The sequence below is a fragment of the Gorilla gorilla genome, chromosome 4 (genome assembly GCF_029281585.2).
Source record: "Gorilla gorilla gorilla isolate KB3781 chromosome 4, NHGRI_mGorGor1-v2.1_pri, whole genome shotgun sequence".
NCBI lineage: Eukaryota > Metazoa > Chordata > Mammalia > Primates > Hominidae > Gorilla > Gorilla gorilla.
Genome location: NC_073228.2, coordinates 98918382 through 98936462, shown reverse-complemented (window position 1 = coordinate 98936462; position 18081 = coordinate 98918382). Strand labels below are relative to the sequence as shown.

The window sequence follows — 18081 nt, the reverse complement described above, 5'->3', positions numbered from 1 at the left end:
AGTGTCCCAACAATGAATATTCAAGTAAATTGTGAACAAGAAACTGAGGATCATCATGTGAGTGTGTGACATCACATCTGAACCTATGATTAATGCCTGCTTAATATCCCCTTTTGTTTAAATAGAATGCAATATTCAATTATTCTGGAAAATTGATCACAGTAAATCATTGATTTTAAAAACTTAAGAAAATTTTCTTTAAAACAGTACTCAAAGAAGTATAAATGTTTCTTGAGAATTGTACATCAGTACCGTGTGGCTCAACAAAATATGTCCACTCCTGACAGGTCATTTTTAGAAACAGGGCTTTATGGGCAATCAGCTACAATGAGAAAAATGCCTGAAAGATAATACATCTCGGCATCTCCATGTCAATGAAGTGAAAGCTTTTCTGAAAATGAAATGGCCTTCTTTTAGAACTCTGGAATCCTAAACTACAGACATTTCAGGAACTATTTTGGCTGAAAATGATAGGAGAGATTTTTCTTTTTCATAATTTTTATTACAGTGGAATTGGTTTTTGTATTTCTAACAGTTTGACAAGAGCTAATTACAATGCGCTCATCTGTTTTGCGGACTAATTTGAGCCATCGGGCATCAACACCATAGACATGCAGCAGCATTGCAAATGATACGCATGCTTCCCTTGCTCCAAGAATTTGTACTTGCTATAAAAGAAAACAGATTTGGACAGCCCTGAAAAAGTCGGGTTTGGTTTGAAGAAAACATTTCAGAATTACATTAGAGCTGGCCTACAAGTGAACTAAAAATACCTGCTCATCTCAGTGGTCTTGGCCCAGGGCCTTTCCTTTTACTGTAAAAGTCAGGCTGTTTGAACAGTTGGAGTTCGGCTTGCTTGCTGTCTAAACTAGTGTTCTCTGATAACTTCTGTTACCATTGAAACACAAGCCCCATTGCATTTAAGAGAATGTTTAGAGGTGTGGAAAATAGCCAAGAGAAATGTATACTTAGTGCTCAAACCTTTAGGCTTCCCATGCAGTAACTAGACCACTTAGAGCTGTTAAGAAATAAATGGGAGAAAGACATTCATCAGTAAACATTACGCAGCAAGGGTAAAAGATGGAATGGAGTAAAGAAGGCTGTTAAAATCAGCCTAAGATGATTATTTGAATTGCAAAGAGAAATGTTCAGACATAGCTAGAGCTGCTAAACATAACTCTTGAAGTTTTTCCAGAACAGAGGGATTGGGGGAATGAGACCAGTGAAGGAGAAAATTAGAAAATTATAAGACGGAATGGGAGATGAAGTTTCAGAAGCTAGTAAATGATAGCTGAAATGTATGATATTATTAGGTCTTAAATCTATTTATGAGGGTGAAAATTTAAAAACACACTTTCTGACTTTGGCTCTGTGATTTTAAAATTTAAATGAAGATATTAAACCCAGACAAAGAATAATCAACAATAACTGCAAGGTTATATCATGAAGGATAAAAAAGAAAGATCAGAAATCAGTAGCCCAGGGAAGATAGTCGTGATAAGTTGGATAAGTCTGAGTGAAATAATTTGAGTGGAAAAAAGTCAGAATGCTACCAAATATCCCAAAACTTGGCAGAATGCAACACTCTGCACATCAGCTACTATAAAAAAGGAATTACCATAATTGATCATCTGCTTTTCTAAAGGCATTCCTGTTCAGTGAGTTAGAGCTGGAGGTGTAAAGACTGAAGGGCTAATTTTTAAAGTAACTTGTATCACAGACTTTACTAACATGTGTTTGGCTTGTTAGATAGCTGGGTATCCTATTTTCTGGCACAGTATAGAGAACAGAGGGAGTTTCCCCCCATGAGCAACTGAAGTGCCAGCTGTTGCCCTAAATATTGTACCTGTTCAGGATGGAGATAGCTTTAAAGCCAGATTTCAAGCTTAGGGAAATTTTACACTTTGTACATCAGCAAACATTGGTGTAAGATTTGTGTGTCTAGATATAGCATTTATATACACAAAGGGGAACTGATCAAAAATTGATTTCAAAAATAGGAGTGGTAACATTCATTTCTTTAAAAGTTTAAAAGGAAACTGCTTTTAATAAGCTCTAATAAATCTTTACCTCACTTCTAATGCCTTAGAAAATATATAGAAATTGTCAATTTCTGTAAAATATACTTAAATAAAAGATCACAGTGAATCTAACAAGTTTGTTAAACAATAATTTAAAAACTTGAAAGACAGGAAGGAATATCAGAACATCATGTAATGATTAGACTATCATGAAAAAGATATCTTTTTCATTGGAGGCATAAGAAGAAAAGCTAAAACACACTGAGATCCAACATTAAAACACTTTTTTTTCTTCCTTAGAAAATAATTAAAGCATGGACTGTTAGTTACCTAGCATTAGTGAGATAGTCGTGGGTCTTTCCAGAAAAAGTTGGATCCTGGGAAAACGGGGCACTAGAGAAAGGCAAGCTTCAGTGAGTTTAACAGCGTTAACTCATTCTTAAATGTTTCTTTAATGTAGTACTTGAGCATTTTTTAGAGCAATTGTTACTTGATTCCAGCAACTTCCTCACAGGCCACATAATATCAATTCCTCTTAATTGGTCATTTAAAATAATAAATATGTGCTGATCTGTAGTCTGCAAGAATGACTGTGCTTGCAGCCTGATTTTGAATGAGCTGAACTTTTGTGAATTATAAAGCTGTTAAAATTAAAACATCAACTGTGTTTGATACCATGGTAGGCATTACAAACTACAAAGGTAACGGACTAATTTCTAATGAAAGGGACCTTGGAGAATCAACATTCTCCAGGCATCTATAAGCATTTGTCACTTTCATTCTACATCCAAACTTTTACTAACATTAAATTCACAACATTGCAGGGATTTCTTATCAGTTATTCATGTGTGGTTATGTGATGCTCAAGTTGGACATACTCTGGGCTTTACATTTTGGAGTTGTCAGTGTTCTCAAAGCAAAGCCAGAGCCTTTCATCTCTGACTTTGATAAAAATGACACAAATTATCAGTACAACTTGTAAGCTGAAAAAAAAAACATTTAAATAAATAAATAACTTCCCAAGCCTTCTGGCTGGCAGGTTCTATTGATATAATATCTCCATCAAGGAAAGTAGTGTGCATTATGCTATGATTAGTTGATAGCTCCATCTTTAAGGTTGTTTGGGTCCATTTTGTTGTGGAGATTCTTCACTAGGTGCTTTTGTGGCTTGTATGTAGCACATCTTCAAATGAGTCCTATCTAGTTGTCACACTTGCTTCTTTAATAGATAGAGTCAAGCTATGTTTTTCAAAAAAGCATTGATGTACTAAGATTGTAGACTTTAGGTTTCAGATAGCGACTTCAAAAACCCAGCATACATTTTCACAATATAAAGAATTGGAACTTTCTGATGTATATTTGTTCATCCTAGTAAATCCAAAGGAACAATGTTTTTTCAACACCATCAATAAATAAAGTTTCAGTATATGTATTCAAGTCACAGCTTGCCAATAAATCAACCAATTTCTCACTTTTTTTCTACTCCTTCCCATATACCTCATCCTGTTACCAGAACAGAGATAGATAGTTCTTTTGACACACTTTGCCTACTCAATATAGAGTCATTTGGTAGATAGTGCACTTTGATTTTTTTTCCTCTACACATAAGAAACACACACACAACAAAACACAACAGATCAAGTCTTGTCAGTTTGGTATCTGGTTGAAACTAGTCAAAAAGAAAGCAATTTTCATTCTAATTAAGAGAAGGGAGAGATGCCACTGTACATGAGGCTCTTTTGAGCATATTAATGCTCCCTGTATCATTGTGGCATGATCACAGGAAATAGCAAAATACATTGGAAAGATTCAGTGGGTCTAAGGTGATCATCAATTCCCTGCTACCGTGTACTTTAGAAAATTGTCCAAACAAAGCAAAGCCTCTCTTCAGAAGAGCAACACATCATACTTTAAAACCACCTTGAAAAGGTTATCGTTATGCTAGGAATTAATTAAGTTCACTTTGCCTATCTCCTCTCCCTTGTTGAATGGAGGTGATACAAAAAGCTTTAGTGGAACCAACCAGAAATAAAGACCTTTGAACAGGTGGTGGTGCCATCTGGCTATTTAAATCAAGGCAAAACCACCCCCTTCCCAGAAGACTAGGTTCTGAAGACTCTGATGATGTGGTGGAGCCTGACTTAATTTGAGTGAGTGTAAATGGGCATAAGGGGTTCACCTCCAGTACTTTGGGCATGTTTTAAAAAATGTTAAACATTAATAGGAGAATCTAGTTCAAATGCTTATAAGGACAATTTTTTCTCTGCTACTGACTTACTCTAAGTCATAATTCATGCCATCACATAGGAAATATACCTAGCTTTTTTTCTGTATACACTTGTATATACACATATAGTTTCTTCTTTTGTAAGTTAATTATAGAATATTCTATTATCTATGTGAGAAACAGACAACTTTTCTCAAAGAGGAGTGCTTTAGCATTTGGGGCAGGAAAATTCTTCATTGGGTATGACTGTCACACATATTTCAGAGTGATTCACTTTGGCTTCACCCGCCAAATGCCAGTATTTCCCTTCTCCCATCCTAGTCATTGTGACAACTAAAAACATCCCTGCATATTTCCAAATGTGCCCTAGGGAGGAAAGTGGCAGCTCAGCACTGAAATGTTTGAAAGTTGATCCTCCTCCTTTTTATATTCCCTTTCTTGTGCCAAAAAGGATTTAAGGAGGCCATTGGTGGGGTTAATTCACAAACAGTGCTTTCATTGGGTTCTAACTATCCTACTCTTCAATCAGGTTTGTAATTCAGAAATTTTACCTCTTTGCCAACTCTGATGATGGCTTTTTCAAAATGAAAAGCAATATATTTTAGGTCTCACTTTACCCAGCTCTCTTCTTTAAGGCCAATCTTATTGGTAGAGGTAAGATAATTTCCTTTTAAGTATTCATTACTATAACCAGTTTTTATATATTGATAAACACCTTGAATTTTCCCCCCAATCATTGCCTAGTTCCTCAAAAGGCATATCCTGTGTATTTGTTATCTTTCTAATTTGAGGTCTCTCTCACATCAAGAAACATTCTCATACCAAATGTTCTCTGTTAGGACCCAAAAAAGTCCTTCCAGATTAACTCTTCTAAGCATATACGCACTTTTGGCACATTTCTTCATTCTGTTTTTTCTGAAACAGATATTGTCGAATGATGAAATATACAGGAAAACATTAGGGGGTGAAGATTGGGTAAAAAATGGGTTAATACTGTGAAGGTCTGAGTGTAAATGTGTGTTAGGTTTAAGAAAAAAATGAATTGAAATTAGGAAGGAAAAGGATTTTCTAAAAGGACCGTGAAATAATTAATTGTTTTGTAGGAGATGGCCTTTCCATGTAGGCAGAAAATTTTTTCTTCACTTCTTTCTGAAGAGACAGTCAAATAGAGAATCTCATCTCTTAATTAGAAAGAAAAATACTCATCAAACACATCTCATCACTGGAGAGCTAATGATCCACAGCTGTTAGTCTGAAAGGGCAGGCTTTTTTCCTGAACAGTAGGAAGTGTTAATCATTTTGGATGAGATTTCTTTTTAAAATATACTGTAGTTTGCAAAAGAATAGGATATTCAATATTCCAACTTAAATGATTTTTTCTGAAGTGGGCTCCCCCAGGGATACTGTCATGTGTCTCACTGAATGATCATTGAATGCAGGCATCTTCCACTGCACTTCAATGAGAGCATCAATTGATGGGATGATGTGAATGGCCCAGTCCTGCCTGAGACTCATAAAACCCCAGGCTCAAAGAAATCAAAATCATGCATGTCTTGCACCTCCTAAGAAATGGTGTTACTATAAAAATCTTAAAATTTGGAATTGCTCACTCTACTTTGTATAGTATGCCTTGTTTCATATGACTGAAAAGCCTTGCCCCACCTTCACTTAACTTCTCAGCAGAACAGATTTTTGTTTGTTTGTTTAATCTTTATTTGAAAAAGTAGGACTTTTTTTTTTCTGTAAAAATGTAATTGGCTCCTTCAGTTTCCAATCTTTGCCTTTACAGCCACCTTGCTAACCTCTTCTAAACATTTTGGACAGAAGAAAACCCCACTTAATAGAAATCTTATGAATAGCCAAGTTTTGATTATTCAGAGTCATGTAAGATGGTGGGAAAAAAGGAAGAATAAAATTGGCTCCACAAACCTCATTTCCACCGTTAGTTTTTGGCCTCTTTGCCATACCAAACCTTTACCAGAACACCTAAGAAGTGGCATTCCATTTCTTTGTACTGATGCAAGAGTAGTTATCCTAGAGGAAGGGGGAAGAGAAGAAAAAGATATGGAAAATCTACAAATTGGATAATCAGTACCTAAATAATTGATACCTTTAAAACATCAACATTCAATCTAAGACCGTTTACTGTAGAGTCAGTGGAGCTTCGTGGGAACAGCATACTAGATTAGGAAGGAGAAGACTTGGCTCTGCCACTCAGACTTGCTTCAGACAAGTCTCAAACTCCTAAGCCTCAGTTTCCTCCTTTGTAAAAGGAAGGTAATAGTCCCTGCCCTCCCAGTCTGCCTCTCAGGACTTTTTCCTTAAAGTTCTGTCTGTGCAATATGATATGATATAAGATACTTGTTAGGAGAAATAATGTTACATATATTTTTTGAGACAGAGTCTTGCTCTGTTGCCCAAGCTGGAGTGCAGTGGTGCAATCATGGCTCACTACAGCCTCAACCTCCTGGGCTCAAGGGTTCCTCCTGCCTCAACCTCCTGAGTAGCTGGGATCATAGGCATATGCCACCGGGTCCGGCTACATTTTTTTATTTTTAGTAGAGACGAGGTCTCGCTAGGTTACCTAGGCTGGTCTCGAACTCCTGGCCTCAAGCAATCCTCCTGCATCAGCCTCCCAAAGTATTGGGATTACAGGCATGAGCCACCGTGCCCGGCCTATTTACCTTGTGGTAAATTAAAACTTTTCAAAAAAAAAAACCCTCATTCTGAATATTTATGGTTAAAATTTAGAATGTTTTTGAAGCCTGACCCAAATGGATACTTCAAAATTGCATATTGTAATGTTGCCACTAATATCATAGGCAAGTTAATACTGATTTAGATAAAAGGTTTTTGAATTTAAAAATGAACAAAGACTATGAACAAGAATTAGAATTCATGAAACTGCTAGTTCCAAACAAGCTTTTTTTCATATATAGGGGCATAATAAGATTGTTAAAAAATTGTTAACATTTTAATACTGAATTGTTTTAACTTGAGTTCACAAAATCTTTAATGTTTCGGCCATTTACTAGTAATAATGAATTTTTGTAAAGATCTAGATTTTTTTTGTTTCAATTATTAGTAAAACTTTTAACTGGAACCCTTCTGTTTAACTCTTAGGATTTCCCACCAAAAACTTCTCCATTCCTCACCAAATACAGTTCACCCTAAAGAACACCACTCGTCTTCTACAACTGCTCAAAGAGCAATGATCATATTGACTTATTAAGTTTATAAAGTCTGTGTAATTTTCTTAAAAATAATTTATAATTTGAAAAGCATAGGCCGGGTGCGGTGGCTCACGCCTGTAATCCCAGCACTTTGGGAGGCCGAGGCGGGCAGATCACGAGGTCAGGAGATTGAGACCATCCTGACTAACACGGTGAAACCCCATCTCTACTAAAAATACAAAAAATTAGCTGGGCGTGGTGGTGGGCGCCTGTAGTCCCAGCTACTCGGGAGGCTGAGACAAGAGAATGGCATGAACCCGGGAGGCAGAGCTTGCAGTGAGCCGACATCACGCCACTGCACCCCAACCTGGGCAACAGCAAGACTCCATCTCAAAAAAAAAAAAAAAGAAAAGAAAAGAAAAGCATTACATTAATAATATAGTACTTTGTGATGAAGCATCTTCACATGTATCACTTGCTTTTCCATAGCCAACTTGTGAAATGGGCTGGTGTAACCATCTCCATTTTATAGGTAAGAGACTTGCACAGGGTCCTATGATGATCAAATAGCAGAAATCGAACTGAAATCACTTCTTTGGGCTTCTAGTCGAAACTGTATTTTACCCTACCACATTGTCTCCTTGGAGACAGAATAATATTTATTAGTGAGCTTTTGCTGTATAACAAACCACTCCACAATTAGTAGCTTAAAGCAACTATCATTTATTTAGTGATGATTTTGTTAGCAGTTTGGGCTAGGCCTAGCTCTGGGCTCACTCTTGCGTCTTTGGTTGGCTTCTGGTCTGTTAGGTGGCTTTGCTTTGGATGCTGTCTGGCTTTCAACTGGGGTGATGGAGGCAGCTATGCCCCATGTTTTTTTAAGCCTCTGTTTTCATCATATTTGCTACTCTATCCTTGAAAAAATAAGTTATGTGCCTAATCTTAGTCATTGTGGGAGGCTATTATAAAAGTCATGGATACAGGGAGACATGGAAAAATTGGGGTCATCACTGTACTCAGTCACCACAAATTAAATATGAAAAACTGAAAGTGGCACTCATTTCATCATCTCTTTCTATTTAGTTGGCATGGCTTCTTTAGCATAGCTCTTATACTTGAAACAATCATTAGCTATGGATTCTAAGGTAGTATACAAAAAGTGATAAGCTGCTAGAAGGGCCAAAAAAAATTACATGTAGTGTAAGCCAATCAATTCCTGCTTGTCATAACACCTAATGCTTGTTGAGCATCTTATAGATGTCAAGCATCGGCTTAATTGCTTCTCAAATCTGCCAAGTAAATAGTATCATTTTTACTTTTCAGACGACAAAACTAAGAGAAATCTAGTAACTTGCCCAAGGTCCCAAAGCTGGTGACTAGAGAGCTTGGATGCCTCTAGGCCTGATTCAAATACCCTTCTCTTTCTACTGTACCACACTGCAGCAGCTCCTTGAGGGATCCCACAGTCATGGCTAACGGCCCAAAGCCAGTTGATAGAGAGCTTCTAACATGCAGGATAATGAGTAAAACTCTCAATGTTCTTTTTCTAATGAAAGGGGTTGTGTGTACTTATTACCATTTGACTAATGCCCCCTGAAGATTTTCTGGTATTGAGTTCTAATTGTAAATTACAACAGCCATATAATGATTAAAAAAGAAAGCCACCAAATTCTTGGAATAGTTCTAGTCTCTAATGAACATGGATAACTAACATAGGGGTAGATGTTTTGTTTGGAATTGGGCATGTATTCCATGAGAGTAAAATGTAGACAGCCAGTTTCCTTATTAAAAGGAGAGATGGGGGAGATGTGAAGAGATTATGTGACAGAGAGAGAGAGGAAAAAATACAGAAAGGGTGCTATAGTGAAGGAGGTGAAGGAATTTAACACTCTGTAGACATTTGTGAGTGTCCTTATCACCACACTGTAACATCAAAAAATTCTAAAATCTGCAGGTCCTCTTTCCATGACCCACAGAGGCAAAAAGCAATTCCAGAAATGCAGATCTGGACAAATGCTAGACATTTTATGGTTTATTTTTGTATTCTGTGAATACATTAGAGATTTTTAAAATTGTTTCTTGATTTCTTTTTCCATCCCATTTTAATGCATTATTGTATCTCTTGTTTCCCCCCATACCTCTGAAAATGTATAATCAGGACCAAGGACAGATCCTTCATTGTCTTGGCCCTCCTTGGGTTTCTTCCAGCTGCCTTATTTCTCTTACTACCCTAGTGGGACACTAAAGGCCAGACCTTTTGTGTTATCTCAGTTTTTTATAGGAAAGAGGAGAAGATTGATCTCTTTCCGAAGAGAAAGGAGAGAAGAGGCTTTAGTGTGGAGTGAATGAGCTAAAAAGCTCCTTTCTTCCTTCGAGAGCTCTCTTTATTAGAGGAGCCTCACCAGCTAACAGGAATTAGAATTATCACTAATATTATATTGAATAAATGATTGGCTGTTCTACTTTCAAACATCTAATATTTCATAACGTATATGTTCAATAAATACATTTTTATTGTTAATCTGTGTTCATGTTCTTTAACCTTTTGAAATCTTCATTTAGGTGCTGAAAAAGAAAAATAAATGCTTTTGTATTTACAACTTATTCAAAGCTCTCATATTTTAAAAATATATATTTTTTCAATAGTAGGAGCTCTTCACTCAATTACCCAAATATTAGATTCTTAAAACCACAATAGAAAAGGAGATGGTTTTTCTATTGCCAGAATTCCTAAAATGAATGTAATTTCTTCCTGTGTCTCTGTCTCCTGTGTCTTTCTCCAATCCATGTTCTGGTGCCCATGTTATTAGGACACATAAAAATACCTTAGGCATTTATGAGAAGTGTGTGTCAGTTCTGAGTGCTATATTTTAAGAAAGTTATTGATGTATTGATTTGGATATGATAAGAGGAAGATGACTACAATGGGGAAGTGCCTAGAAACCATAATCTGTAACTGATGCTTGAAGCAAGTGGTGATGTCAAATCTAGAGAAGAAGAATGCATGAAAGATGTCTTGATTGCTTGCAGGATTGTCACCTAGGTAGTTTTTTCTGTGGATGACAGGCCTGCAGCTAACACCAATCCACGGACATTACAAGGAAATTCATTCTGAATAAGGCGAGGACCCTAACACCAATGAATGGACATTACAAGGGAAAATGTATCTGCTTAATAGGTTAAAAAGATTACAATTGGTCATATTTAGCAATGGGATAATCTGAGTCCCATCCATGATGCCAGAACACACTAAGTCAAATGAATGCCCTCAGAAAAGGAACATAAAGGAGGGTCCAAGAGAAAAGACCATAATATCCAAAATAGTTCATGACTGCATAGCCAAATGGAAAGAAAATCTTGTCTAGAAGAAGTACTAAGGTAGACTTTTTTGTCAGAGGGAGAAATTTGTTAGTAGTATCCCAGATTGTAACTCTGAATGCATTTTCCTGAAGTCACTTGGTTTTATATAGTAGATCTATAGAACTTTTGCTAATACAAATAATTAAATAGAATTCTGTAGAATGATTGCGGAACCCAGTGTCCATTTATCCATTAATTCAGTAAATATTTACTTATTGAGCACTTGCTATGCCCCAAGTACTGTTCCAGGCTCTAGGGATAAAACAGTGAATGAAAACAAAAAGTCTACCTTTAAAGGAGCTTATATTCTAGTGACTGCCTACATGCTACAAATAAATATATAAAGAATATGGACTTTAGCCGAAAATGATTTTCCCTTTTACATGTATTGATGTCTGTCACATTTACCTTCATTCACTTCCTAAAAAATAATTATCTTTATAAAGTATATTTTAATAATCATAACCATCAATTATTTATATCGTCTTTGTATAATTGCATAAATTTCAAAAATTAAATGAAAATATTTTTCTTTTTCTGGAAATCTTCCTACTTTTCTCATAAAATAAAAGATATGGCTCATGTTTCATGTATTACAATATTTGGAACTTTTCTTATGCAGGAACTTGAATCTATAGTTACTATGTAATTCTGTCCAAAATCATTTCTTGGCTTATTTAACTATTATTTTTGCTTTTTGGTGCCCACTTGGTTATGAATATAAAAGAATTCGGTAAAATATACAATTTTCAAAATTTAATGTCACATTGAAAAAACAGATGGTACAGTAATGTCATGAAGTCATTTTAAATATTAGAGAAATATTAAAGATGATTAGATTTATAGACCTCTGTCAAGATATGAGAACACTAAGGCAGAGGGACTTTCTAAAACTCAGAACCTTGGTCTCCTGGCCCTGAGGCCAGGAGTCTCTCTACCATTTCTTACTGTTTAATTTTCTCTGCCATTTAAATAGGCTGTAGGCTTCACTGAGATTTATTAAGAAGACTGCAAATGTCCCATGCTGCTGTGCCTGAGATGGGTGTCCTTAGGGCACTGCCCCTAACTCTCCTGACCTATCAAATGCAAGATGTTTGTGTTATTCCAACCAGCTGGCTGAAACTCCCAGTTATGCTATGGTTCAGCTAAATCTTAGCAGGCAGAGGGCTTTCTAGCTTCCAGTATTATAATCTATATTACTTGAGGACTTTAATCAATAATTAGTTGACTTTCTGTGTTTTGTAATGTATTAATAACATTTACACAATAATGGTTTGGGTTTTGGTTTCTGTGAAATTACTGCACACCAAGCAGTGTGTTTAATTCTCACAACCCTGAGGTGGATAATCCTATCATCCCCATTTTACTGGGGAAGAAACGAAAGAGGGGATATATACGTTGCTTGAAAGTTATATGGCTAGTTAGCATTAGAGTCAGGAGTGGAATCTAGTTGTTAAATGCCTCCTGACTTAACATTACCTTAATTTGACAGCAAAAGCCATAGACCCAGAGAATTTAAATGATCTGTCCAGGATTACAAGGCTGGTGTGGGGTGGGGGTAAGTCATACTTTATATCCAACTTTGTGTTGTTTTATAATGTAACTGTTCTTAGAATGACTCCATCTACCACCGTGAGTTCTTAATCTAACATTTGTCTTACAATGAAAAAGTTTATATACTTGGAGAAGTAGATATGTTAAAAAAAGAACAATACAAATAGGCATTTTAAAATTTGCTTTGACAAAATTTGCTTGTAATAGCTCTTTGATTTCTATGGTAATGCTGAATGTTAAGCCAACCATTTTGTACACTTGTCCATAGCAGTGCTTTTTTTCATATTGTGAAATCTTTGGGGCTGTCTTGTGTAGACCTGGTATTTTCATCTGCCTATTAAGCTTGTTACATTGTATTATCCAAGTGAGATTTTTTAAAAGTCCCTGATATTAAATAGTGATTCATTTTTTATCATTAAGGCAGATAAACCAGGGTATTTCTGACAGTGTAGCGGAGTTCATTTTGCTGCTTTTTAAAAATTTTGTTCAACTTAACAGTAATTTCACTGGAGGAGAAAAACTCAAATTTTGTCTTTGACAACGTAATGATATCAACTTTTCCTTCATAGAAATTAAACAGATTGAAAATCTTACCAGTGACTTTCCACGGGTCAGTTATATTTTTAGAAAAATGTCTAAAAGTTTCCAAGGCTTCGTTTTCAAGATAAATCTTACTGTTCTGAAGCATTTGGTTTTGTGTTTTTGAAGTAGAGTATAAATAAGGGTCCATTTAATGAAATTCAGTGTTGACTCATTCCTTCTTCTCTCTTCTCTCTCCTCCAGCTCTTTCTCTTTGTTGTCTGGAACTTTGAGCTCTACATGATACCACTGGTTTTGTTGTTACTATTGACATGGAACTACTTCTTGATAATATCAGGGAAAGATAACAGGCAACGTGATACAGTAAGTCTCTACTCTCTTACTTGTATGTGTTTTTGTTCTTATTCTGAGTCCCTCTGACAAGATCAACATTGAATTTGGCTTTACAAACCAGGAATTCTGTCTATAAATACTCAAGTTTAGAGGAAAGTTTTATCAGATCAAAACTAACAACTCTTTGGTCCTAACACAATAGAGAGTATTCACTTATTTCTAACATTACTCCTCCTGGTAGAAACTAAAACAGGGAGCAACATCAAAGAATGAGCTATGATTTTCAATCATAAATGGGTGCTACTTCAAATAATTGCTTTATTCTCCTTATTTGTTATATCTTAATGAATCCTGATTTAAGATACAATGTCACAAAATTACTAATGATCAAACTAAGTGAATGTATTTTACTTAAGACAGATAGATTCTTTGTGCTCGGTCATTGAAAGAATGAAGGATTGATGGTTGTTGACCTGGAAACATATATAAAGTACCTTAGTTCAATGAAGGTTTGCTGGACAACAGTAAATATCCTTCTCTGTGTCAGGGGTGTATTGAGATATCAGCTTAAGGATGAAGAGCTTTCATTTAACCTAGGGAAAGTTATACTAAATCTACCTGTCCTCTTTGGCATTTTTGAAAGCAGATTGTATGAGACAACCTTCTCTTTCTGGAAGAGTTTTAGACTAAGAAGCAGAAGCTACCCACACTATAATCACATATGTTCTGCCAAGCTTTGTTCCCCTTGGATTGTCTATCACTATGCCCCTAGCAAGCAAACTTCAAAAAGCTTTCCCACATGTAAATAAATGAGGGGAGTGTCCTCTCCAAATACGACATTTGCAATTTGGTAACTCAATAGACAGCTGTTGAGAAGAATTTAAAGTTTGGCAAACATGAGAATCTACTTGTCCTCAGCAGATTACTATGTGTTTTTTTTTTTTTGCCATCAAAGATCTGTATTTGATTTATGATCTGTAGATTATAATAGATCACAAATCGATTTTTTGCCTACTACTGTGCCCATAATGATGCAGAATTATTTGATCATCAGCTTAAAAGTAGTATATAATACTTAATAGTAACCATCATAATGGTTGCATACATACCTTCAATGTAAAAGAACTTCCCTTTTATTAAAATACAAGCAAAATACACTTCAAATAGCAATGTAAGCAAAATATAAAATTCTTCAAAATAATTTCCTTTAGTATGTGACAAAGTTGCCAACAATGCACCATGTTTATTTCTCTATTATATTTCTGTCTCTCTTACTAGATTATAAATGTGAGGGAAGGAACTCTGTTCATCTTTGTATTTGCCACCATCTGTAGTACCTGCTTTGGAAATTAGACGTGTTCAAAACCTTCTTTGTAATGTATATCAAACCAAACATGAGATTGCTAATAGAGATTTTAATGGTTAGGCAGCACCAATAGACAAGACGTTATTAGTATTATTGGCAAGGATTTTATGGATATATATTTAAATTGCACACTAAGAGACAAGCCCTAAATGCTATAAGCGTTAGTGTCATGGGGACAAATAGGTACTTTCATCAATTAATTCAGGATGTTTTCTGTAAGAAAATAGGACTCTTTCAGACAATTGCTTTTTTGTCCCATTTACTTCATGGAGATTTTAGAGAGAGAAGAATATCTACTTTTCATTCAGTTGCCTTGAGACAAATTTGCAAATAAGATTATTTGCAAATAGGAAAAACTGGTAATTTAGTTTTACCTTCTTAATTCTATGAGGGGGGGCTTATCTTCAATATTTAGTCACTGGTTTTGGTATTCATAGTGAAAAATTCTGAAACTGTAGACTTTGCTTGTTATCTTCTCCAGAACATACCTGGCTTGGTTGGAAACATCCACTTTTGGAAGAAAAATAATATATAATGTATCCTTTTGTACTTAAAATTCTCTAAGACATTTTATAGCCTATTGAAAAATTGCATATCATATGATTTTTGCAAAATATAGCTTCAAAATAGTATTTACCAAATCTTTTCCTTTTAGCACATCTCCTCTAACACGCTCCTCTTTCAGCCATGGACATTTTTCTTCCCCAGTACAACCCACTGTGAAACATTCTATAGTCTAACTCTCATGGAATGCCAACTACACTCCATAACTCCCAGTAATTGCCTTTTATTTGCCCAAAACACACAGATCCACATATTCTGTTCTTTCTAGGCACCAGAGCAGCAATCACAACGTTTCATTCAGCTTCTTATTCACTGGCTCAGTTAAGACCTTACGTAACTCTTAAATCCAATTTGTCTAATTATGTGTTTGCTGGCATATCCAGCTGTGCATTTGAACCGGTTGCTCCTTTTGAAAAGAAACCTGGATTATACTTTGCTGGTTACAGAATACATATATATATATAATATATATTATATATTATATATATTACATATATAATATATAATATATATTATATATATTTTATATATATGTGTGTGTGTGTGTATGTGGATACACACACACACACACATATATACGAATTTAGGGAAAGTGTTTGTAGGGGTTGCCATGCTGCGACGCATTGACTCTCCTGCATAGCGCATAGCACTGGAAGTATGGTATTTTCCCGTAAGTCCATATTGATATCCCAGAGACACCACAGAATCTTTCAGCATGTGTGAAAACTTTACAGGATCTCCGAGGTGCATTAATCACACCATTGGCTGATTCCAAACCAGGAAACTTTCTGTTTTAGGAAAGAGAGACAGAGAAAGAAAAAGAATTTTCTGCCACCAAAAATCAAACCAAAACAAAACAAAAATCTGTACATTCAGCTGACAAAAATTTAATTAGGGTGAAAATTATAAACGAAAAATCAAAATGACCTTCAGGTCTGTATAGCAAAGAAAGAAAAGGAAACAAAATTTCCGTGACATACGAAGTTGAAGAAGAAAAGAAAAGAAACACTGTGAAGGATGAAAAATGCATAGATGGGTAAAATTCTGTCTTCAATGTATTGGCTAATAGTTGAGATTAATACCAAACAGGAAAGTGTTTCTTTGTGTGTTTATTGTTTAAGGAGAGTCTTTCCTTTCTTGGAGACCTTTAAGATTACAGGCATTGAACCCCTATACCTTTTTCCCCACCATGGTGCCTATTCTAGTTTAATGAGCAAAATCAGATGTAATCCTTGCTGAATAAGTTTTGCAGCATTTAATGAGCTGAACCTGTTAAGGACAGAATAAGTAAAGAGCCATTCCTGAGGTTAAAACTGTAGACTCAGAAGGTGCCCATGCGAAAGAGGCGTGGTTAAAAATGGTATTTCGCCTCTGCTGTTTCCTAGTTAGACTTGTTAAAAATAAGCAATCTTAGGTCTGAATATACCTAGACTGGGACCATGACATTAAAATTTCTAGCATTAGAATTGTTAGGCTTTTCCAGAGAAAACCATTTCAGACATGCTTCATTCAGAAATGTCCCTGGTATGAAAGGGATATAAAGGTAGGAATGTCATCCTTCTGTTGGTTTGAGCTGTCACTTCAAAACCTGGGAAAAATTCTCACCAGCATTGCCTGTTAGGTTTGTACCAACTATCCAAATTACAATTACTGTAGAGAGACATTTTGAAAGTGGAAGAGTAGATGCCAGGAAATGGCTTTTACTTTGATTTAAAAACTACTGAACCATCATTACACCCTGGGCTCTGTGTGAAGTACTTTATATTCACCATGTCATTTAGTGTCCTCCGATGGGTTGGATCCTCCTAAGTCGAATGAACTGCCGCCATCCCCACCCCACCCCTGCCCAGGTCCCTTCATCAGTTGTAAGCAAAGGAATATGCTCATGTAGACAAGCATGGCTGCAAGAGCTCTTCCTTGAGAAAACAGAATCAAGTCTCAGAGAATGAAGGAAATAGGTTAGCCAAGCAAACCAGGGGTCTATTGCATACCCTGTAAGTATCATTTCTACTGCACATACAGGGAAACAGGGCCAGAAAGATTAAATAACTTACCCAAAAACACACAGAAAGTGTCAGAGCCAGTATTAGAACACAGAGCAGTCTGTCTGAAGTTTATACTCCGAACCACCAGTCAATCACATTTCCTCTTGGGGATATATCCCACCTCTCCCTGGGCACTGTTACAGCAAGTTTCTCCCACGAATTACAGAAAAGCCAGTAGCACTAACTATACCTTCAAGCTGACACATTAATATAAAGTATTAATTTTCCCACACCACTCACCCCATGTCTTCCATTATCTCTCATTCAGGGAAACAGAAATGATATTTATCAAGCAATTTCTATGTATCAGGCATCCTGCTAAGCCTTTTAGAGACATCACCTCCTTTTATTCTTTACAATAATTATATCAAGTAAATAATTCTAAATAGTTTTTTCCCCATTTTACAAATAAGAAAATTCAGTATCAAGGAGGATAAGTAAGCAACTCCCCAGAGCAAGTGTGATGTGAACCCAATTGTGCCCTATTGTAAAGTCCCAGGCTGTATCTATGCTACATGCATGGGCATTCCTTTCCCAAAGGACTGCTTTCTTAGTGTCCAGGGCTTGGCATAGAATCCTGGGTGTCTCCAAATTCCTTCCTGTAAGGTAACCAGTAACCTTGCATGAATTGGTGCTGGTCATCTGTTCTATCCCAGGTGCCCCTGTTAATTTCAGAAGCATTCGTGACCAGGAGGGCTACCTTCCATTCACCAGGGTGAGCATGGGAGGAGTCCATCAAAGCTGACTTCTTCATATCCGTGAATAATTTTTTTGTGAATAAATTCAAAAATTTCTTTGACACAAAAAAATTCTTCAGTGTTTTTTAATTACACTTTAAAAGAACATTCATTTTTACTGTCATGATATTCCTCCCACACAACAATCTCAGTTATCTAAT

At 36.0% G+C, this 18081-nt stretch overlaps 1 protein-coding gene across 13 annotated transcripts in view; it reads left to right on the top strand.

Annotated features, from left to right (window-relative positions):
- The window catches only part of MCTP1 (multiple C2 and transmembrane domain containing 1), a 606796-nt gene that overhangs the window by 498433 nt on the left and 90282 nt on the right, over positions 1 to 18081 (top strand). For 10 of the 13 annotated variants that reach the window (XM_031011415.3, XM_031011414.3, XM_031011413.3 and 7 more), the window contains one exon: positions 13119 to 13238. The exons of the other annotated variants lie outside the window; for them this stretch is intronic. In XM_031011415.3, coding sequence (XP_030867275.2) covers positions 13119 to 13238 — 120 coding nt within the window. The remainder of the gene's footprint in view (positions 1 to 13118; positions 13239 to 18081) is intronic. 13 annotated transcript variants of the gene reach the window in all.